Raw genomic sequence first — 24,113 nt, forward strand, 5'->3', positions numbered from 1 at the left:
TCAGTGCCCCTTTTGAGTTTTTTATTGAGGTGTTTTGTTTTAAGGCACTGTTATAAATAAAGTTTGATAAGTTCATCGCTGACGGCAGAGGGGGTGAGGACCCCCAGATCTGTGAAGAGGAGCGTGATGAGGGAGGGAGGGGTGTAGTCGATCATGGGGTGTTCATCTGACAGGTCAGAAACAGTCCTCAGGGTGTCGGCTTTGTACTGCACAGAGAGGAGAGAGATGGGTTAAACAGTACCGAAGAGGACTAGAGAGAAAATGTACTGCACAGAGAGGAGAGATGGGTTAAACAGTACTGAAGAGGACTAGAGAGAAAATGTACTGCACAGAGAGGAGAGAAATGGGTTAAACAGTACCGAAGAGGACTAGAGAAAATGTACTGCACAGAGAGGAGAGATGGGTTAAACAGTACCGAAGAGGACTAGAGAGAAAATGTACTGCACAGAGAGGAGAGAGATGGGTTAAACAGTACTGAAGAGGACTAGAGAGAAAATGTACTGCACAGAGAGGAGAGATGGGTTAAACAGTACTGAAGAGGACTAGAGAGAAAATGTACTGCACAGAGAGGAGAGAGATGGGTTAAACAGTACTGAAGAGGACTAGAGAGAAAATGTACTGCACAGAGAGGAGAGATGGGTTAAACAGTACTGAAGAGGACTAGAGAGAAAATGTACTGCACAGAGAGGAGAGATGGGTTAAACAGTACTGAAGAGGACTAGAGAGAAAATGTACTGCACAGAGAGGAGAGAGATGGGTTAAACAGTACTGAAGAGGACTAGAGAGAAAAGGTACTGCACAGAGAGGAGAGAGATGGGTTAAACAGTACTGAAGAGGACTAGAGAGAAAATGTACTGCACAGAGAGGAGAGAGATGGGTTAAACAGTACTAGAGAGAAAATGTACTGCAGAGAGGAGAGATGGGTTAAACAGTACCGAAGAGGACTAGAGAGAAAATGTACTGCAGAGAGGAGAGATGGGTTAAACAGTACCGAAGAGGACTAGAGAGAAAATGTACTGCACAGAGAGGAGAGATGGGTTAAACAGTACCGAAGAGGACTAGAGAGAAAATGTACTGCACAGAGAGGAGAGAGATGGGTTAAACAGTACTGAAGAGGACTAGAGAGAAAATGGAAAGACATGCCGCGTCTATCTGAACTGAGATGGAGCCAAATCGGCATAATAGTCATAAATTACACACGAATGTCAATGGAAGATGTGCACATAATTTTGAATTGCATGTGTATATCTCCAATCAGCCCATGGCACAACATACAGTGAGTGCCTTCAGAACGTATTCATTCCCCTTCACCTCCTCCACATTTTTTTGTTAGCCTAAATTCAAAATGGATTAAATTAATAATAATCCCTCACCAACCTACACACACATATATAAATGTTTGCAAATGTATTAAATTAAATTAAATTTATATAAGTATTCACTCCCCTGATTACAGCTGTGAGTCTGTCTGGGTAATTCTAAGCATTCCACACCTGCATTGTGCAACATTAGCCCATTATTTTCTAAATTCTTCATGCTCTGTCAAATTGGTTGTTGATCATTGCTAGACAACCATTTTCAGGTCTTGCCATAGATTCTCAAGTAGATTTAAGTCCAAAATAACTCAGCCACTCAGGAACATTCACTGTCTTTTTGGTAAGCAACTCCAGTCTAGATTTAGCCTTGTTTTTTTTAGGTTATTGTCATGCAGGAAGGGGAATTAATCTCCCCGTATCTGGTGGAAAGCAGACAACCAGGTTTTCCTCTAGGATTTTGCGTGTGCTTAGCTCCAGTCGGTAAATGTTTTTGCCTGAAAAAGTCTGAAATCCTTAACGATTACAAGCATACCCAGAACATGATGCAACACTATACTTAAAAATATAAAGAATGGTACTCAGTAATGTGTTGTATTGGATTTGCCCCAAACAAACCATTTTATATTCAGGACAAAAAGTGAATTGCTTTGCCACATGTTTTGCAGGATTACTTTAGTGCCTTGTTGCAAATAGGATGCATGTTTTGGAATTTATTCTGTTAAGGCTTCCTTCTTTTCACTCCGTTAAAAAGCCATTAAAAACTCTTAACTGTTCTAAAATCACCATTGGCTTCATGGTGTAATCCCGGAGCGGTTTCCTTCCTCTCTGGCAACTGAGTTAAGAAGAATGCCTGTATATTTGTCGTGACTGGGTGTATTGATACACCATGCTCAATGGGATATTCAATGTCTTTTTTACACATATACAGTGGCAAGAAAAAGAATGTGAACCCTTTGGAATTACCTGGATTTTTGCATAAATTGGTCATCAAATTTGATCTGAATCTTCATCTATGTCACAACGATAGACAAAGTCTGCTTAAACTAATAACACCAATTATTATATTTTTATTGTCTGTATTGAATACATAATTTAAACATTCAAAGTGTAGGTTGGGAAAAGTATGTGAACCCCTTGGCTAATGACTTCTCCAAAAGCTAATGGGAGTCAGGAGTCAGCTAACCTGGAGTCCAATCAATGAGACGAGATTGGAGATGTTGGTTAGAGATGCCTTGCCCTATAAAAAAACACAAAAAAAATTGAGTTTTCTATTCACAAGCATTGCCTGATGTGAACCATGCCTCGAACAAAAGAGATCTCAGAAGACCTAAGAATTGTTGCCTTGCTGGAAAGGGTTTACAAAAGTATTTCTAAAAGCATTGATGTTCATCAGCCCACGGTAAGACAAATTGTCTATAAATGGAGAAAGCACTGTTGCTACTCTCCCTAGGAGTGGCCGTCCTGCAAAGATTTGTTATTTGTTTTATTTAACCAGGTAGGCCAGTTGAGAACAAGTTCTCATTTACAACTGCGACCTGGCCAAGAGAAAGCAAAGCAGTGTGACACAGACAACAACCGCTATCGACAAAAGACAGTACTGTGCAGCAGCCTTCATCGACCTGGCCAAGGCTTTCGACTCTGTCAATCACCATATTCTTATCGGCAGACTCAGAAGCCTCGGTTTTTCTAATGACTGCCTTGCCTGGTTCACCAACTACTTTGCAGACAGAGTTCAGTGTGTCAAATCGGAGGGCATGCTGTCCGGTCCTCTGGCAGTCTATGGGGGTGCCACAGGGTTCAATTCTTGGGCCGACTCTTTTCTCTGTATATATCAATGATGTTGCTCTTGCTGCGGGCGATTCCCTGATCCACCTCTACGCAGACGACACCATTCTGTATACTTCCGGCCCGTCCTTGGACACTGTGCTATCTAACCTCCAAACGAGCTTCAATGCCATACAACACTCCTTCCGTGGCCTCCAACTGCTCTTAAACGCTAGTAAAACCAAATGCATGCTTTTCAACCATTCGCTGCCTGCACCCGCACGCCCGACTAGCATCACCACCCTGGATGGTTCCGACCTAGAATATGTGGACATCTATAAGTACCTAGGTGTCTGGCTAGACTGTAAACTCTCCTTCCAGACTCATATCAAACATCTCCAATCTAAAATCAAATTTAGAGTCGGCTTTCTATTCCGCAACAAAGCCTCCTTCACTCACGCCGCCAAACTTACCCTCGTAAAACTGACTATCCTACTGATCCTCGACGATGTCATCTACAAAATTAGCTTCTAATACTCTACTCAGCAAACTGGATGCAGTTTATCACAGTGCCATCCGTTTTGTTACTAAAGCACCTTATACCACCCACCACTGCGACCTGTATGCTCTCGTCGGCTGGTCCTCGCTACATATTCGTCGCCAGACCCACTGGCTCCAGGTCATCTACAAGTCCATGCTAGGTAAAGCTCCGCCTTATCTCAGCTCACTGGTCACGATGGCAACACCCACCCGTAGCACACGCATCTCACTGATCATCCCTAAAGCCAACACCTCATTTGGCCACCTTTCGTTCCAGTTCTCTCCTGCCTGTGACTGGAACGAATTGCAAAAATCGCTGAAGTTGAACTTTTATCTCCCTCACCAACTTCAAACATCTGCTATCTGAGCAGCTAACCGATCGCTGCAGCTGTACATAGTCTATCGGTAAATAGCCCACCCAATTTTACCTACCTCATCCCCATACTGTTTTTATTTTATTTACTTTTCTGCTCTTTTTCACACCAGTATATCTTCCTGTACATGACCATCTGATCATTTATCACTCCAGTGTAAATCTGCAAAATTGTAATTATTCGCCTACCTCCTCATGCCTTTTGCACACAATGTATATAGACTCTTTTTTTAATACTGTGTTATTGACTTGTTAATTGTTTACTCCATGTGTACTCCATGTGTAACTCTGTGTTGTCTGTTCACACTGCTATGCTTTATCTTGGCCAGGTCGCAGTTGCAAATGAGAACTTCTTCTCAACTAGCCTACTTGGTTAAATTAAGGTTAAATAAAAAATAAAATAAAAACAGAGTTACACATGGAGTAAACAATAAACAAGCCAATAACACAAACAAGTCAATGACACAGTAGAAAAAAGAAAGTCTATATACAGTGTGTGCAAAAGGCATGAGGAGGTAGGCAATAAATAGGCCATAGGAGCGAATAATTACAATTAAGCAGATTAACACGAGTGATAAATGAGCAGATGATGATGTGCAAGTAGAGATACTGGTGTGCAAAAGAGCAGAAAAGTAAATCAAATAAAAACAGTATGGGGATGAGGTAGGTAGATTGGGTGGGCTATTTACAGATAGACTATGTACAGCTGCAGTGATCGGTTAGCTGCTCAGATAGTTGATGTTTAAAGTTAGTGAGGGAAATAAGTCTCCAACTTCAGCGATTTTTGCAATTCGTTCCAGTCCCTGGCAGCAGAGAACTGGAAGGAAAGGCGGCCAAATGAGGTGTTGGCTTTGGGGATGATCAGTGAGATATACCTGCTGGAACGTGTACTACGGGTGGGTGTTGTTATCGTGACCAGTGAACTGAGATAAGGCGGAGCTTTACCTAGCATAGACTTGTAGATGACCTGGAGCCAGTGGGTCTGGCGACGAATATGTAGCGAGGGCCAAAGATGACTGCAAGAGCACAGCGCAGAATGCTCAATGAGGTTAAGAAGGATCCTAGAATGTCAGCTAAAGACTTACAGAAATCTCTGGAACATGCTAACATCTCTTGACGAGTCCACAATATGTAAAACACGGAAGAAGCCACTGCTGTCTAAAAAAACATTTCTGCACATCTGAAGTTTGCAAAAGTGCACCTGGATGTTCCACAGTGCTACTGGCAAAAGATTCTGTGGACAGCCGAAACAACAGTTGAGTCATTTGGAAGGAACACTGTGGAGAAAAAAAAGGCACAGCACACCAACATCAAAACCTCATACCAACTGTAAAGTATGGTGGGGGGAGCATCATGGTTCGGGGCTGCTTTGCTGCCTCAGGGCCTGGACAGCTTGCTATCAGACGGAAAAACGAATTCCCAAGTTTATCAAGACATTTTGCAGGAGAATGTTAGGCTTTCTGTTGAAGCTCAACAGAAGTTGGGTGATGCAACAGGACAACGACCCAAAACATAGAAGTAAATCAACAGCAGAATGGCTTCAACAGAAGAAAATACACCTTCTGGAGTGGCCCAGTCAGAATCCTGACCTCAACCCAACTGAGATGCTGAGGCATGACCTCAAGAGAGCAGTTCACACCAGATGTCCCAAGAATATTGCTGAACTGAAAAGGTTTTTGAAGAGAAATGGTCCAAAATTCCTCCTGACCGTTGTGCAGGTCTGATCCACAACTACAGAAAACGCTTAGTTAATGTTATTGCTGCCAAAGGAGGGTCAACCAGTTATTAAATCCAAAGGTTCACATACTTTCCCAACCCTGCACTGTAAATGTTTACACAGTGTGTTCAATAAAGACATGAAAATGTATCATTGTTTGTGTGTTATTAGTTTAAGCAGACTGTTTGTCTCCTTACATTTTATGACCAATTCATGCACAAATCCAGGTATTTCCAAAGGGTTCACATACTTTTCCCTTGCCACTGTACCAATAGGTACGGTACCCTTCTTCGCAAGGCATTGGAAAATCTCCCTGGTCATGTGGTTGAATCTGTGTCTGAAATTCACTGCTCGACTGAGGGACATTACAGATAATTGTATGTGTGAAGTACAGAGATGAGGTAGTCATCAAAAATAATTGTATTATATTGCACACAGTGAGTCCATGCAACTTACTATGTGACTTGTTAAGCACATTTTTACTCCTGAACTTATTTAGGCTTGCCATAACAAAATGGGTTGAATCCTTTGACTCAGCTTTACATTTTTTATCAATTTGTAAAAAATGTGACAACATAATTCCATTTTGACATTATGGGGTATTGTGTGTAGGCCAGTGACAAAAAAACAAAACAATCAAATTCAAATTCAGGCTGTAACAACAAAATATGGAAAAAGTCAAGGGGTGTGAATACTTTCTGAAGGCCCTGTATATATTGCTGGCAGGCCCTGAATGGTTAACTCTCACCTTAAATCTGTCTGGGACATCCTGCTGGTTAAGAGGGTAGAGACGGACAAACTTGAAGCTCTCCGCTACCACGTAGAAGGGCTTGTTGTGGGCTTTGGAACACACTGCCATCTGATAGGTTCCAATCTGTACAGACATATCAACCAACACTGTTACTTGCACACTGCTACATACTACAATACATGTTTGACTTTATTATTATGAGTTCATTGTTCCCAGAACACACCTTGTTGATGATGCCTCCACTCTCAACGACTCCTTCTGCTCCTACAATAACCAGGTCCACCTTCTCCAGGACATAACTGTAGGTGGAAAGATATAGAAAGGAATATGTATCTTTACCTTTATTAAGAAAGGTAAGCCATGGTAGTGTTTGGTACAGTCAGTATTTACCCCACAGCAGCATCCAGGACCACTGTCACAGGAACATTGAGTCTCCTCAATGCATCAGCCATCTGTTTCCTGGAAAAGACAGACAACATGTCACACGAACTATGTGTGTGTGTGTCTTACGTGTTCAGTTCCCCCATAAACTTGTTTGCTTTGGAAATGTGTGTTGTCTCACCCGGCTGTATCTGGCTGGGACTCTGTGACGTAGACTGTGAAGCGTTTCTTCTCGGCTGCAGCTTTCTCCAGCACCCTCAATACTACTCTGGAGGAGGAATGGGTCAGAATTTTCTAAGGGAGAATGAAAGAGATTTGTTCTTCAAAAATACATATTTCTTATAACATTCTTGGAATTTTATATTTTGGGGAATTTTTGGTCAGGTTTGCCAAACTGAATTTGACCAAAAATGTCTGCCGCCATGACTCACTCACCGCCCCGTCTTTGATGAAGGTGTGGCAGAGTTTGGACACCTTGGTTCTGGAGAGGGAGATCTTCTCCAGGAACAGCTCTCCTCTCTCCTCCATCACCTTCTTACAGCGCGACAGGTCCTGAGACAAACATGGAGGGGGAGGTGAGGCCTTCAGAGAACTCCGACCTCTTCTGAGGTGAGGTGTATAGGGGCATGCCTACACATTTTTTTCTGTTCATAAAATAAACTAGTGCCAATAAGCTGAAGTTTATTTGTGGTGTATTTCTAATAGAATGACAAAATTAGAAGGGATAGAATGGAGAGTATTTAAACTTTGTTTATATTTCATGGCAAAAATACTTGAGTGTATGTGCAGTGGTCTATGGCTGTGTATGGCCCTAACCTGGTGCTCCAGTGATGTGAGGCTGATGAAGCGAAGGAACAGCTCCCCTCCAGAGGACACGGCTACAGAGGAGTCCACCTCCGTCAGACAGTCTGTGGCCCACTTCAGGCTCTCCCTCAGACCCAGGATTGTCTCACCTGAGCAGGGGAGCAGGGAACAGAGTAACATGGAGGGCCCGATTGTATCCAGAGATCGAATTACGGGGATCATGCGAGCTTCCATAACAATTCAGGGAAACAGTCATAAAAGTATGAAATACCAAACTTGTATGACAAAACACACTATTTTGCTTGGTATGATTTTGACATTAGTATGACTAATAGGCAGAAAGAAGAGAGTGGTCAGACCTTTGTCTCGTCTGAGGAACTCCAGCAGGGTGCGGATGGCTGCTACAGCAGAGGCCATGTCAGGGTCTGTCCTCATCTGGGTCCTGAAGTACTCCACCAACTCTGACAAGAGTGAGTGAGAGCAGTCCTGGGTCACACTAATGACTAGCCTACTCTACTAATGATGACAACAGCCATGCTTGTCTGTTCAGGTGGTTCATCTCTCTCTCACACACACACACACACACACACACACACACACACACACACACACACACACACCTACCTTCTTCGTTCATTTTCGAGGGCTGTTGCATCTGAAATCTAACTATCGGTAGCTAGCTAGCTATATTCTCGAAGTTTAGTCAAAGATTAGTCAGTGGGAGCAACTGGAAGTAGATACGAGGCCGAAAGTTGGTTTCTTATTTCTTCGCAGGATGGCAAAAATGCAGTCTAACGTTAAAAACACATGTATCAGAAATAGAGGTCATTTAAACCAGAGAGTAAACCCATGCGAAATCCTTTTTTCTAGACGTATTTCTGACCATTTCAGTAATCTGTCATCATGTCGCAATCTGATGACGTAACTATATGAAAGCTTCTTCTCCTTCTTCGATTAGGTTTAACGGCAGTTGGCATCCAACACACGTTGCATTACCGGCACCTACTAGACTGGAGTATAACTCCCTTATAGGTTGCTTACATTTTTTATATGATAATAAATGATCAACAAATACCTTACAATCTAACCCTACACTCTAATAAAACCCACCACTCTACTATTTAAATATATTTACTCCTACTTCAGGCCAACAGCCTGAAAGGATGGGACACCACCACTTAACACACCCTGTAACTCTTCTGATGTCAAGTCTCGCACACCCGAACACCTCTCTGCAGCTACCACCACAACCTCAATTATCTGTGTAAATGCAGTCAAATAAATAATTCAATAAAGTCAAAATTGGCTACAAACTATGTGGGCATTAACAAATCATGGGCATTAATATGGATTTGTTCCCCACATTTGCTGCTACAACAGCCTCTAAAGGCTCTCCACTAGATGGAACATTGCTGCGGGGACTTGCTTCCATTCAGCCACAAGAGCATTAGTGAGGGTGGGGACTGATGTTGGCCGTTTAGGCCTGGCTCGCAGTCGGTGTTACAATTCATCCCAAAGGTGTTCGATGGGGTTGAGGTCAGGGCTCTGTTCAGGCCAGTCAAGTTCTTCCACACTGACCTCAACAACCCATTTCTGTATGGACTTCGCATTTTTGCGTGGGGGCATAGTCATGCTGAAACAGGAAAGGGCCTTCCCCAAACTGTTGCCACAAAGTTGAAAGCACAGAATTGTCTAGAATGTCATTGTATACTGTAGCGTTAAGAATTCCTTTCACTGGAACAAAAAACAGCCCCAAACCATTATTCCTCCTCCCACCAATCTTTACAGTTGGCACTATGCATTGGGGCACGTAGAGTTCTTCTCACATCCTCCAAACCGGGGCGGCAGCGTAGCCTAGTGGTTAGAGTGTTGGACTCCATGAACATCCTCCAACAAATTCTTATTTTCAATGACGTTCTAGGAACAGTGGGTTAAGGGGCAGAACGACAGATTTGTACCTTGTCAGCAAGTTCAAATCCCCGAGCTGACAAGGTACAAATCTGTCATTCCACCCCTGAACAAGGCAGTTAACCCATTGTTCCTAGGCCGTCATTGAAAATAAGAATTTGTTCTTAACTGACTTGCCTAGTTAAATAAAGGTAAAATTAAAATAAAAAAAACAAAATTCGTCTGTCAGACTGCCAGATGGTGAAGTGTGATTCATCACGCCAGAGAATGCGTTTTCACTGCTCCAGAGTCTTATGGCGCTGAGCTTTACACCACCTCAGCCGACGCTTGACATTGCGCATGGTGATCTTAGGCTTTTGTGCGGCTGCTCGGCCATGGAAACCCATTTCATGAAGCTAGCGAATGGTGCTTGAGCTGACATAGCTTCCAGAGGCAGTTTGGATTTCAGTAGTGAGTGTTGCAACCGAGGACAGCCGATTTTTACACGTTACGCGCTTCCACACTCGGCCATCCAATTCTGTGAGCTGGTGTGGTCTACAACTTCGTGGCTGAGCCATTGTTGCTCCTAGACGCCTTGGCTAGGGACGGTAAGGTTTATGTCTCTTCCTGTTCGGTGTGCGCCCAGAGTAAGGTTCCTAGGCACCTTCCTAGAGGGAAGATACAACCCCTCCTCGTTCCACAACGGCCATGGTCTCACTTATCAGTGGATTTCCTGACCGATCTTCCCCCGTCTCAGGGGAACACTACGGTTTCTGTGGTTGTGGATCGGTCTCCCTACAGCCCTACAGACTGAGGAGGCGTTATTTACCCACGTCTTCCGGCACTACAGGGTGCCGGAGGACATTGTCTCTGATCGGGGTCCCCAGTTCACGTCCCGGGTATGGAGGGTGTTCATGGAGCGTCTGGGGGTCTCGGTCAGCCTGACCTCCAGTTATCACCCGAGAGTAATGGGCAGGTGGAGAGAGTGAACCAGGAGGTGGGTAGGTTTCTGCGGTCGTATTGCCGGGACCGGCCCAGGGAGTGATCTAGGTATGTCCCATGGGCGGAGTTGGCCCAAAACTCACTCCGTCACTCCTCGACGAACCTATCACCGTTTCAGTGTGTGTTGGGCTACCAGCCAGTCCTGGCACCTTGGCATCCGAGTCAGACCAAGTCTCCTGCGGTGGAGAAGTGGGTGCAGCGCTCCAAGGAGACCTGGAGGGCCGTCCAGGAATCCCTCAAACAAGCCAGTGGACGGCAGAAGAGGAGTGCTGACCGCCACCGCAGTGAGGCCCCCGTGTTTGTACCGGGGGACAGGGCCTGGCTCTCGACCCGAAACCTACCCCTCCGCTTGCCCTGCCGGAAGCTGGGGCCGCAGTGTGTGGGGCCCTTCAAAGTCTAGAGGAGGATAAACGAGGTGTGTTATAGATTACAACTCTCTTCCTATTATCGCATTAACCCCTTGTTTCATGTGTCTCTCCTCAGGCCGGTGGTAGCTGGTCCACTGCAGGACGGTGAGGTTCCGGAGGTCCCTCCGCCCCGTCTGGACATCGAGGGGTCCCCGGCATACACAATACGGGCCATTCTGGACTCGAGATGCTGGGTGAGGGGCCTGCAGTACCTCGTGGCCTGGGAGGGGTACGGTCCGGAGGAGAGGTGCTGGGTACCGGTGGGGGACATCTTGGACCTGTCACTGTTGAGGGAGTTCCATCACCTCCAGCCGGATCGCCCTGCGCCTCGCCCTCCGGGTCGCCCTCGAGGCGCACGTCAGGGGGTGGGGGTACTGTCAGGAGGGGGGTGGCGCCGGCGGTTTTCGTCACTGGCCTACTAGCTGCCACTGATCCCTTTTCCCCCTTTTCTGTTTATTAGTTGCACCTGTATTTAGTTTAGGCTAATTGGTTGGGCTTTATTTACCAACCGGCCCGCCTGCTGGTTGTGCGGGATTATTTCAGTGTACGTGTGTACACGGCTGTAGGTCACGGTTGTCCGTGTGTTTGTATTTTGCTGGACTGTTTAAGTTCCCTGTGTTTGAGGCATTTGTTTGAGTTGGCGTCATTTTACCGTTGTGGTGCATTAAATGTAGCGCTACCCTGAACTCTCTGCTTCCTGCGCCTGACTTCTTCCTCCACTACACCCCGGGCGTTACAGAGACCTACTTGGTGTTCTATTGCTGAGGCAGGCTCTCGAAACAAACCACACAAACTTTATACTATAATAATCTAAATCTAAAATTGATTAAATAGATTTTTCCATCATCAATCTACACACATTGTTTTTCTAATTTATTAAAAATAAACTGAAATATTACATTTACATGAGCATTCAGACCCTTTACTCAGTACTTTGTTGAAGCACCTTTGGCAATGATTACAGCCTCAAGTCTTCTTTGGTATGACACTACAAGCTTGGCACACCTGTATTTGGGGAGTTTCTCTCATTCTTCTCCCCAGATCCTCTCAAGCTCTATCAGGTTGGAGCGTCACTGCACAGCTATTTTCAGGTCTTTCCAGAGATGTTCAATCAAGTTCAAGTCTGGGCTTTGGCTAGGCCACTCAAGGACATTTAGAGACTTGTCCCAAAGCCACTCCTGCATCGTCTTGGTGGCTGTGTGCTTAGGGTCGTTGTCCTGTTGGAAGGTGAACCGTTGGCCCAGTCTGTGGTTGAGAGCGCTCTGGAGCAGGTTTTCATCTAGGATCTCTCTGTACTTTGCTCCGTTCATCTTTCCTTCTATCCTGACTAGTCTCCAAGTCCCTGCCGCTGAAAAATGTACCCACAGCATGATGCTGCCACCACCATGCTTCACCGTAGGGATGGTGCCAGCTTTCCTCCAGACTTAGCATTTAGGCCAAAGAGTTCAATCTTGGTTTCATAAGACCAGAGAATCATGTTTCTCGTGGTCTGAGAATCCTTTTTATGCCTTTTGGCAAACTCCAAGTGGGTTTGTCATGTGCCTTTTACCGAGGAGTGGCATTCGGCTGGCCACTCTACCATAAAGGCCTGATTGGTGGAGTGTTGCAGAGATGGTTGTCTTTCTGGAAGGTTCTCCCATCTCCACAGAGGAACTCTGGAGCTCTATCAGTGACCATTGGGTTCTTGGTCACTTCCCTGACCTATGCCCTTCTCCCCTGATTGCTCAGTTTGGCCGGGAGGCCAGCTCTAGGAAAAGTCTTGGTGGTTCCAAACTTTTTCCATTTAAGAATGATGGAGACCACTGTTTTCTTGGACCTTTAATGCTACAGAAAGTTTTGGGTACCCTTCCCCAGCTCTGTGCCTCGACACAATCCTATCTTGGAGCTCCACAGACAATTCCTTCTACCCCATGGCTTGGTTTTTGCTCTGACATGCACTGTCAACTGTAGGGCCTTATATAGACAGGTGTGTGCGTGCCTTTCCAAATCATGTCCAATCAATTGAATTTACCACAGGTGGATGACAATCAAGTTGTAGAAACATCTCAAGGATGATCAATGGAAACAGGATGCACCTGACCTCAATTTTAATTCTCATAGCAAAGGGTCTTAATACTTATGTAACTAAGGTTATTAAAAAAAGAATAATAACTTACACAAATGTCAAAACAACTGTTTTTGCTGTCATTATGGAGTATCTGTGTAGATTGATACATTGTTTTATCCATTTTAGAATAAGGCTGTAATGTAACAATGTATGGAAATAGTCAAGGGGTTTGAATACGTTTCCGTATAATAATTTAAAAAAACTTTAGCTAGCGTTTGCTACAGCCTATATCAATGAGCATTAGCATTCTAGCGTACAACTGCTGCATCCAAAAGTTATTTATTAAAGACCACAAACAAATCTAATCTTAGCAACTGTTCAAGCAAGATTCAAAACATAATTGTAAGCATAAGAGAACCCCAACATTTTATTTTGTTTAGAAGTAGCCTAATATAAACGTAAATGTAGGCTGTTTAATGGGCGCAGATGATGAAGGCTGCTGTCGCGAAGAGTCCTGCGTAATAATATAAATAGTCACTTTTGCCACGAGTACTATCGTGCAAAAAAATAAGTACCCTTTGTTTTACCTATAATATTATTTCAGACTCTTCAGGCAAAGTTTTCCATAGTTGAGTTTGTGTGGCTTTGTTCTGCTGTCTGTATTACTGCGGGGAAACAAGGCGCATCTCTGCAGCGGGCCCTACTAGCTCCTCTACACTTGGCGCAAGCGCGCTGGCCCCTCTGTGCGCTCTGTACGGTGTGTTTGCATTGTGTCAGAACTGCCAGCGAGCTTTAAAATATTTCCAATCCTTCCAACCGCGGCAATGTCGGGCAGGTCCGTACGAGCCGAGACTCGAAGCAGGGCGAAAGATGACTTCAAGCGGGTTATGGCCGCGATTGAGAAAGTACGGAAATGGTAAGACAGAGGGGAAAAACACCATTCGTTACCAAACATGAGATAAAGCCTTGCCTGTTTTGAGAGGGAAATAGAACGAATGAGCATGCGATTGAAATATGGGATTTATGACATTATCTCTACTCATGTGCGCAGGGCGCACTCGTGGTGTGCGTGGCTACGTATATCGAGTAGCCTACAAACCGAGATCCCTATTATTCTAGAGAATTTCCCACCAAGGTTTAATGTGGGTTAAACCCAGAAGACATTTCGTTGCAGTCACATGAAGCCATTCCTTTCTCCTAGCTGCTGTAGTGGCAGAGGGAGAGAGCCGACAGAACACTGGCTCGACGCAAATCATTCATTAACACACTTCAGGACTATGACAAGTGCGCTCTAGAGTCGGAGTAGTTTTTCGACCGTCTGGAGTTTTAAATTAAGCGCCTTGGGTCGCCCTTTAGGTCGAACAGAGATTGCGCAGTGGGGTCTGGGAGAGGGAGGGCGTAGGACTACTGGATTTCTGAACAAGCAGTCAGTCTCAGGGTTTTACAAATATAAATCATTGTTTTTAAAATCTTAGAAATAACACTGGAATTTTTTACATTTTATTTCAAAATTATGTTTATGAACTTTATATCAAGGCAACATTTATTTTCACCAGTGGATTCGTTTGATTCGTTTTATTAATTAAAATGGAGATTCTGCACCCATGTCTCCATGAAATAGAGTAATTCTGCAAAATAATTGAAAAGATAGGACATTTTTTAAGGTAATTTGCAAAAATAAGGTGTATGCACCAATTTGTAAGTCGCTCTGGATAAGAGCGTCTGCTAAATGACTTAAATGTAAATGTAAATTACAGTTAGGAAACTTTCGAGATAGAAAGAATGTAAACTAAATCTAATAGCTTACTTCAGTTTGTTTTCATATGGATATGTTTACTTGTACCCCTTGAATCAAAACTATTTTGATTTTCAATTGTAATAGGCCCACATTTTTATTGGATCACGTTTGCTATTGCAAAAATGTAATACTATTTTAGTATTATAATGCAAAAAGTCCTATTTTTTTAACATTTTATTTAACTAGGCAAGTCAGTTAACAAATTCATATTTACAATGACTGCCTACTCCGGGACAAACCCGGACAACGTTGGGCCAATTGTACAGCCTGGAATCGAACTGGGGTCTGTAGTGACGCCTCTAGCACTGAGATTAAGTGCCTTAGACTGCTGTGCTACTCGGGTTTAAACCAGGAGTGATAGGAACTATGTTATTCTATAACAAAAGTCTGGGACTGTCTCCATGTTGTTGTTTATTTCCGACTGAACTTGGTCTGTATTGTGTTTTGTGGGATGCCCTGGGAGAGCTGTTGTCACTAAAGGAACATTGAATGCGAATCTAATTGAACCATTTAAATAATTGTGTGCATGTGCGTCTCTCTCTACCAGGGAGAAGAAATGGGTGACAGTTGGAGACACATCCCTGAGGATCTTCAAGTGGGTTCCAGTGACTGAGCCCAAAACAGCAGATGAAGTACATAATACACAGCCCACCACACCACAGTCCACCACACACACCACCACACCACAGCCCACCACACACACCACCACACCACAGCCCACACACACACCACCACACCACAGCCCACCACACACACCACCACACCACAGCCCACCACACACACCACCACACCACAGCCCACCACACACCACACCACAGCCCACCACACACACCACAGACTCATTCAAGTCCAGTGTCTAGTTCTTTTATAGAATTCTCTCAGCATCTCAAACTCATGTCACGTCATTGTGTTGTATGTAAACAGTATTTCTGCCCCTGTCTGTTGTCTTGCAGAAGAAGAAGGGGAAGGATGAGAAGTATGGGTCAGAATTGACCACACCAGAGAACAGCTCTTCTCCTGGGATGATGGACATGAATGGTGGGTAAAAGCTCAATTCAGAGTCCATAGCTGCGAAACTCTGACAAACGGTCCATTATTACATATTTAATTGGCTGTTATCTAGTGGCCGCCATATCTCAAAGTAAATAACACGGCTCCGCAGCTTTGAACTCTGTAGGACGCTTAACGTCCAGTGTGTGGGTCAGTGTGTATGCCTGTGGACCCATAATGGAGTTAAAGGTTAAACAAATGTAAAAACCTTCTGTCTTCTTCCCTTTCTTTTTCTCAGACGACAACAGTAACCAGAGTTCTATCGCTGAATCCTCCCCTGTCAGGAAACGGAAAACCAGCACTAGCCCAGCCCCCGAACCCACCACCGTATCCCATGGCGACAACAGTGAGGCCAATAGCGACCAGAGCCCTGACTGCAAGAGGGGTGAGACACACTACCACTACCACCAACATGGGGAATCACACTCAAATTCCCAGCCTGAAATCCCCTCCTATAGTGGCCCATCCATACACTTTTAATTGAACTGGATGCGTGAACCCTGTGATAGGGTTTAGTGTTTCTTCAATTCCTGCTTGGTTAGCTGGAGAGCTCCAGTCATTAGGCCTGAGGTCACAAGGCTGTACTCAGAGGCTCATCACGCTGGGAGACTGTGGGAGAGAGAGAGAGAAGGAGAAAGGGTTATCTTTTCTATCCCGCTGAGAGAGAGAGGGAGTGCAGCTGTGACCAGACCCTCGAGGCTTCAACTGCCAACCCTCCATCTGCACCCCTGCTAACAAGAGACCTCTCTCAGCCTGGTACTCTCTTTCACTCTTTTTCTCTTTCTCTCTCTCTCTCTCTCTCTCTCTCTTTGTCTCTCTCTCTCCCCCTCTCCTTTTCTCTCTCTACCCCATCACTCTTTCTCTCTCTCTACCCCATCACTCTTTCTCTCTCTCCCCCTCTTTCTCTCTCTACCCCCTCTATCTCTCTATAGCTCTCTCTTTCTCTAACCCCCACTCTCTCTCTATCCCTCTCTTTCAAGTATGCCTATATTTATTACTCTCTCCCAGACATGTCTTTTTATCTGAGCACAAGTAATTACTCCATATCACCACACAGGAGCATTAATCCGTTACAGTTGCCCTTGACTTGAGTTGTTTACAAGTAGCAAATAAGTGTAAACATGAATACTCAACAGTAGGTCTTGTTACAGAAATAATGCATGATTTATCTGGGCCTTTGGTAGCGGCCTTTACTGGTTCTAACAGCAGAAACATAAGCTTGCTGCCAGCTCTTAGCAATCCTTTGGAAAGAAATTGTGTTTGAACAAATACAATGCTATTTCTCTGTAAACAATTTAACAGACTTTCACCATGCTTATAGAGAAGGGCACTCAATATGCACTGCACTGACACAAATGACTGATGATTGTTTGAAAGAAATTGATAATAATACGTTTGTGGGAGCTGTACTGTTAGATGTCAGTGCAGCCTTTGATATTATTGACCATAACTTGTTGTTGAAAAAATGCATGTGTTATGGCTTTTCAGAGATATCTATCTAATATAACAAAAATAATGGAAGCTTCTATAACGTCAAACATGCAAATTGTGGTGTACCGCAGGGCAGCTCTCTGGGCCCTCTACTCTTTTCTATTTTTACCAATGACCTGCCACTGGCATTGAACAAAGCATGTGTGTCCACGTATGCGGTTGATTAAACCATATACACATCAGCAACCACAGCTAATGAAGTCACTGAAACTCTTAAGAAAGAGTTACAGTCTGTTTTAGAATTGGTGGCCAGTCCTGAACATCTAAAACTAAGAGCATTGTATTTGGTACAAATCATTCCCTATGTTCTAGACCTCAGAATCTGGTAATGAATGGTGTGGCTGTTGAACAAGCTGAGGAGACTAAATGACTTGGCCTTACCTTAGATTGTAAACTGTCATGGTCAAAACATATAGATTCAATGGTTGTAAAGATGGGGAGAGGTCTGTCTGTAATAAAGAGATGCTCTCCTTTTTTTGACACCACACTCCAAAAGCAAGTCCTGCAGGCTCTAGTTTTATCTTATCTTGATTATTGTCCAGTTGTGTGGTCGAGTGTTGCAAGGAAAGACCTAGTTAAGCTGCAGCTTCAGCTGGCCCAGAACAGAGTGGCACGTCTTGCTCTTCATTGTAATCAGAGGGCTGATGTAAATACTATGCATGACAGTCTCTCTTGGCTAAGAGTTGAGGAGAGACCGACAGCATCAGTTATTTTTATAAGAAAAATATATGTGTTTAAAATCCCAAATTGTTTGCATAGCTTACACACAGCTCTGACACACACAGCCCACAAATCCAGAACAAACTCAAAAAATGTACAATATCATATAGAGCCATTATTGCATGTAACTCCATTCCATCTCCATATTGCTCAAGTGAACAGCAAACCTATTTGACCGAGATAGTTTGTGTGTATGTATTGATATGTAGGCTACATGTGGCTTTTTTGTAATGTAGTTCAGTTCTTGAGCTGTTGTCTATTAATGTTCTCTATTATGTCATGTTTGAATGTTCTTTGTGGACCCCGGGAAGAGTAGCTGCTGCTTTTGGGGATCAGTAGCAACAGCTAATGGGGATCATACCAAAATACCAATACTAATTGATATTCAAATATACAAATCAAATGTATTTCTAAAGCCCTTACACCAGAAGATGTCACAAAGTGCTATACAGAAACCCAACCTAAAACCCCAAACAGCAAGCAATGCAGATTTACAGACAGTCATTCAACAGTTGAAGATCTGACAGTGACTGGTTTAAAAGGTATTTAATATGGTGTGTTATTGTGCGTTTGGTGCAGTGAAGAGCAACCCATCAGAGAGAGGACAGGGGGACAAGAGAGACAGCAGCCAGACTTCCTCGGGAGAAAAGGACACCTCAGACAGCCGCAAAGCCACTCTGGTACTCTACTCTATATTCCACCATATACCCTGGCCAGTCTGGTACTCTATATTCTACTCTTCCTCCACAAAGAATATGAGTGGCATGAGGGCCTCCTTAAAAATCAAAGCCTCTTTAATCTCTTTTTATCCCATCCACATTTTTTATTGAATAAATGGACAAATTGATTTCCTCAGATATGGTTGTGTTTGTATGTTCGTCTGTTGGCTGGCAGGATCCGGAGGAAGAGGCTCCTCGCAGTAAGAAGAACAAGCAGGAGTCTCCATCTCAGGACTACGAGGAGAAATAGTCACACTGCATCCTTTCTTCTCTCTATCCTCTTCCTCCCCCATGTAGCCCCAAACACTCCTCTGAGCAGAGGGAGAAAGGACTTTACCTCCCTTCACTGAGCCCCTCTTCTCTTCTTCCACACTCACTAATGCCAAGAGTAGCTCTGTGATCCAGCCTGTTATCCCCTCCATGACCAGGGGTTGCGCAGTGTGCTCAGCTCAGCCCAGAAGAAAAAAACACTACGGCGTCTCAAAATGGACAAACTGCTATTGACGCTTTTTCTCATTTTTTTAAGCAAAGGTCTTTTAAGGGAGTATGCAAGCACACTCGTTCGGTTTGGCTAGCCAAGTTCGGCTAAGCACCAGCCGAACTGAAGCATGCTGACGCCTTAAGAGCATCTTCTAACCCAAGAGCCACGTCAAACCTCCCCCTAACTCACCTCTGGTTGATACAGTGTTTGTTTAGGTCAGTTTCCAGTTGTTACATTGAGTTTTGGGGTTGTTTTTTTAGCTCAGGAGGGTCAATGCACTGCTAAGACATAAGGTCACACAAACAATAAACCATGGATTTACTGCTGCTGTACTGGGTGTGGATTTGTGTATTTTTTTTACAAAATGGCTTCTGAAAGTATTCACCCCCTTGGCATTTTTCCTAATTGTTGCCTTATAACCTGGAATTAAAATGGATTTTTGGGGGGTTTGTATTAGAGGTTGACCGATTATGATTTTAACGCCAATACCGATTATTAGAGGACCAAAAAAAAGCCGATACCGATTAATCAGACAATTACATTTTTTCAAATGTATTTATTTATTTGTAATAATGACAACTACAACAATACTGAATGAACACTTATTTGAACTTAATATACACTGCTCAAAAAAATAAAGGGAACACTAAAATAACACATCCTAGATCTGAATGAATGAAATATTGTTATTAAATACTTTTTTCTTTACATAGTTGAATGTGCTGACAACAAAATCACACAAAAATGATCAATGGAAATCAAATTTATCAACCCATGGAGGTCTGGATTTGGAGTCACACTCAAAATTGAAGTGGAAAACCACACTACAGGCTGATCCAACTTTGATGTAATGTCCTTAAAACAAGTCAAAATGAGGCTCAGTAGTGTGTGTGGCCTCCACGTGCCTGTATGACCTCCCTACAACGCCTGGGCATGCTCCTGATGAGGTGGAGGATGGTCTCCTGAGGGATCTCCTCCCAGACCTGGACTAAAGCATCCGCCAACTCCTGGAAAGTCTGTGGTGCAACGTGGCGTTGGTGGATGGAGCGAGACATTATGTCACAGATGTGCTCAATTGGATTCAGGTCTGGGGAACGGGCGGGCCAGTCCATAGCATCAATGCCTTCCTCTTGCAGGAACTGCTGACACACTCCAGCCACATGAGGTCTAGCATTGTCTTGCATTAGGAGGAACCCAGGGCCAACCGCACCAGCATATGGTCTCACAAGGGGTCTGAGGATCTCATCTCGGTACCTAATGGCAGTCAGGCTACCTCTGGCGAGCACATGGAGGGCTGTGCGGCCCCCCAAAGAAATGCCACCCCGCACCATGACTGACCTACCGCCAAACCGGTCATGCTGAAGGATGTTGCAGGCAGCAGAACGTTCTCCACGGCGTCTCCAGACTGTCACGTCTGTCACGTGCTCAGTGTGAACCTGCTTTCATCTGTGAAGAGCACAGGGCGCCAGTGGAAAATTTGCCAATCTTGGTGTTCTCTGGCAAATGCCAAACGTCCTGCACGGTGTTGGGCTGTAAGCACAACCCCCACCTGTGGACGTCGGGCCCTCATACCACCCTCATGGAGTCTGTTTCTGACCGTTTGAGCAGACACATGCACATTTGTGGCCTGCTGGAGGTCATTTTGCAGGGCTCTGGCAGTGCTCCTCCTGCACCTCCTTGCACAAAGGTGGAGGTAGCGGTCCTGCTGCTGGGTTGTTGCCCTCCTACTGCCTCCTTCACGTCTCCTGATGTACTGGCCTGTCTCCTGGTAGCGCCTCCATGCTCTGGACACTACGCTCACAGACACAGCAAACCTTCTTGCCACAGCTCGCATTGATGTGCCATCCTGGATGAGCTGCACTACCTGAGCCACTTGTGTGGGTTGTAGATGCCGTCTCATGCTACCACTTGAGTGAAAGCACCGCCAGCATTCAAAAGTGACCAAAACATCAGCCAGGAAGCATAGGAACTGAGAAGTGGTCTGTGGTTATCACCTGCAGAACCACTCCTTTATTGGGGGTGTCTTGCTAATTGCCTAACATTTCCACCTGTTGTCTATTCCATTTGCACAACAGCATGTGAAAATTATTGTCAATCAGTGTTGCTTCCTAAGTGGACAGTTTGATTTCACAGAAGTGTGATTGACTTGGAGTTACATTGTGTTGTTTAAGTGTTCCTTTTATTTTTTTGAGCAGTGTAATACATCAATAAAATCAATTTAGCCTCGAATAAATAATGAAACGTTCAATTTGTTTCAAATAATACAAAAACAAAGTGTTGGAGAAGGAAGTAAAAGTGTGCCATGTAAAAAAGTTAACGTTTCAGTTCCTTGCTCAGAACATGAGAACATATGAAAGCTGGTGGTTCCTTTTAACATGAGTCTTCAATATTCCCAGGTAAGAAGTTTTAGGTTGTAGCTATTATAGGACTATTTCTCTCTAAACCTTTGACTATTGATGTTTTTATAGGCACTTTAGTATTGCCAGTGTACTCGAACCAGGAACACATCGACAACAGTCACCCTCGAAGCATCGTTACCCATCGCTCCACAAAAGCCGGCCCTTGCAGAGCAAGGAGAACTTTTTTTTATTTATTTTTATTTTTTATTAACAACAAATCAATACATAAAGCACATGAGGGAACACAAGCATACATAGATTACAAACAATGGACAATCGAGTTAGGGGGTACAATATCACATTACAATTACACAAGGACCTTAAGGGACATGCATATACTTACTTACTTACTTACTTAATTCTAACAGCTTTTTTGTTAGTAGAGCATTTAACCGTCTTAAAATACAGTTCAATTTCTTTTTGTAGGATACGAAAATGTGGTTTTCTGTTTGTAAATTTACATTTGTGTATATGAAATTTGGCCAAAAGAATAATGAAATTAATTGCATAAAAATTATTCCGCTTATTTCTATTGTATGTAAAGAATCCCAACAGTACATCTCTCCACAATAGTGTAAAATCTTCATAAATGTGTTCAATGAGCAAGGAGAACTACTTCAATGTCTCAGAGCAAGTGAAGTCACCGATTGAAACGCTATTAGCGCGCACCCTGCTAACTAGCTAGCCATTTCACATCGTTACACCAGCCTAATCTTGGGAGTTGATAGGCTTGAAGTCATAAACAGCTCAATGCTGGCAAAACGAAAGGAAGTGCTGTTTGAATGAATGCTTACGAGCCTGCTGCTGCCTACCACCGCTCAGTCAGACTGCTCTATCAAATATCAAATCCTAGACTTAATTATAACATAATGACACACAGAAATACAAGCCGTAGGTCATTAATATGGTAAAATCCGGAAACTATCATTTCGAAAACAAAACGTTTATTCTTTCAGTGAAATACAGAACCATTCCATATTTTATCTAACGGGTGGCATCCCTAAGTCTAAATATTGCTGTTACATTGTACAACCTTTAATGTTATGTCATAATTATGTACAATTCTGGCAAATGAATTACTGTATTTGTTAGGAATAAATGGTCTTCACACAGTTCGCAACGAACCAGGTGGCCCAAACTGCTGCATATACCCTGACTGCTTGCATGGAACGCAAGAGAAGTGACACAATTTCCATAGTTAAAATAAATTCATGTTAGCAGGCAATATTAACTAAATATGCAGGTTTAAAAATATATATTTGTGTATTGATTTTAAGAAGGACGATAATGTTTATGGTTGGGTACACATTGGTGCAACGACAGTGCTTTTTTTGCACATGCGCTTGTTTAATCACCCGTTTGGCGAAGTAGGCTGTGATTCGATGAGAAATTAACAGGCACTGCATCGATTATATTCAACGCAGAACGCGCTAGATAAACTAGGAATTTCATCAACCATGTGTAGTTAACTAGTGATTACGTTAAGATGGATTGTTTTTTATAAGACATGTTTAATGCTAGCTAGCAACTTACCTTGGCTTCTTGCTGCACTCGCGTAACAGGTAGTCAGCCTGCCACGCAGTCACCTCGTGGAGTGCAATGTAAGGCAGGTGGTTAGAGCATTGGACTAGTAAAAAGAAGTTTACAAGATCGAATCCCGAGTTGACAAGGTAAAAATCTGTCATTCTGCCCCTGAACAAGGCAGTTAACCCACCATTCCTAGGCCGTCATTGAAAATAAGATTGTGCTCTTAACTGACTTGCCTAGTTAAATAAAGGTAAAAAAATAAAATAAAAATGTCGGCCACAATCGGTGTCCAAAAATGCAGATTACCGATTGCTATGAAAACTTGAAATCAGCCCTAATTAATCGGCCATTCCGATTAATCGTTCGACCTCTAGTTTATCATTTGATTTACACAACATGCCTAAAACTTTGAAGATGCAAAATATTTTTTTTATTGTGAAACAAACACGAAATAAGACAAGAAAAACAGTCAATACTTCGTAGAGCCACCGTTTGCAGCAATTACAGCTGCAAGTTTCTTGGGGTATCAAATCAAATTGATTCATATAGCCCTTCGTACATCAGCTGACATCTCAAAGTGCTGTACAGAAACCCAGCCTAAAACCCCAAACAGCAAGCAAAGCAGGTGTAGAAGCACAGTGGCTAGGAAAAACTCCCTAGAAAGGCCAAAACCTAGGAAGAAACCAAGAGAGGAACCAGGCTATGTGGGGTGGCCAGTCCTCTTCTGGCTGTGCCGGGTGGAGATTATAACAGAACATGGCCAAGATGTTCAAATGTTCATAAATGACCAGCATGGTCCAATAATAATAAGGCAGAACAGTTGAAACTGGAGCAGCAGCACGGCCAGGTGGACTGGGGACAGCAAGGAGTCATCATGGCAGGTAGTCCCGAGGCATGGTCCTAGGGCTCAGGTCCTCCGAGAGAGAGAAAGAAAGAGAA

At 43.7% G+C, this 24,113-nt stretch overlaps 2 protein-coding genes across 3 annotated transcripts; one reads left to right on the forward strand and one right to left on the reverse strand.

The window, feature by feature from the left end:
* Positions 1-7: 7 nt before the first annotated feature.
* LOC118391479 (translation initiation factor eIF-2B subunit alpha-like) lies at positions 8-8,575 on the reverse strand. 2 transcript variants are annotated; one of them, XM_035782913.2, is made up of 9 exons: positions 8,271-8,574; positions 8,006-8,107; positions 7,659-7,795; positions 7,278-7,394; positions 7,024-7,136; positions 6,852-6,920; positions 6,685-6,760; positions 6,459-6,584; positions 8-206 (listed from the first exon to the last, which is right to left on the reverse strand). In XM_035782913.2, exons 1-9 carry the CDS (start codon positions 8,299-8,301, stop codon positions 51-53), a joined length of 927 nt encoding a protein of 308 aa, XP_035638806.1. In that variant the 5' UTR covers positions 8,302-8,574; the 3' UTR covers positions 8-50. The 2 variants fall into 2 exon arrangements, with proteins under 2 accessions (XP_035638806.1, XP_052314192.1); XM_052458232.1 differs by lacking the exon at positions 8-206 and adding an exon at positions 2,476-2,553 and having other exon boundaries at positions 8,271-8,575.
* A 4,880-nt stretch (positions 8,576-13,455) lies between these two features.
* On the forward strand, positions 13,456-19,580 carry LOC118391728 (B-cell CLL/lymphoma 7 protein family member A-like). Its single transcript, XM_035783228.2, has 6 exons — positions 13,456-13,905; positions 15,335-15,419; positions 15,741-15,825; positions 16,076-16,222; positions 18,628-18,728; positions 18,943-19,580. The coding sequence occupies exons 1-6, from the start codon at positions 13,814-13,816 to the stop codon at positions 19,015-19,017; spliced, it is 585 nt and encodes a 194-aa protein (XP_035639121.1). The 5' UTR covers positions 13,456-13,813; the 3' UTR covers positions 19,018-19,580.
* Positions 19,581-24,113: the final 4,533 nt, after the last annotated feature.

This window comes from Oncorhynchus keta, chromosome 12 (genome assembly GCF_023373465.1).
Source record: "Oncorhynchus keta strain PuntledgeMale-10-30-2019 chromosome 12, Oket_V2, whole genome shotgun sequence".
In the NCBI taxonomy this organism is placed as follows: domain Eukaryota; kingdom Metazoa; phylum Chordata; class Actinopteri; order Salmoniformes; family Salmonidae; genus Oncorhynchus; species Oncorhynchus keta.

Excerpts from the sequence above, each read along its gene's own strand:
- LOC118391479 (XM_035782913.2), bottom strand. The coding sequence starts at position 8,301 with ATGCAACAGCCCTCGAAAATGAACGAAGAAG. Across the intron at positions 7,395-7,658 it reads TCACATCACTGGAGCACCAG|GACCTGTCGCGCTGTAAGAA; the intron begins GTTAGGGCCATA and ends TGTTTGTCTCAG. Across the intron at positions 6,921-7,023 it reads TCCCAGCCAGATACAGCCGG|GAAACAGATGGCTGATGCAT; the intron begins GTGAGACAACAC and ends TGTCTTTTCCAG.
- LOC118391728 (XM_035783228.2), top strand. The coding sequence starts at position 13,814 with ATGTCGGGCAGGTCCGTACGAGCCGAGACTCGAAGCAGGGCGAAAGAT. Across the intron at positions 13,906-15,334 it reads ATTGAGAAAGTACGGAAATG|GGAGAAGAAATGGGTGACAG; the intron begins GTAAGACAGAGG and ends TCTCTCTACCAG. Across the intron at positions 18,729-18,942 it reads ACAGCCGCAAAGCCACTCTG|GATCCGGAGGAAGAGGCTCC; the intron begins GTACTCTACTCT and ends GTTGGCTGGCAG.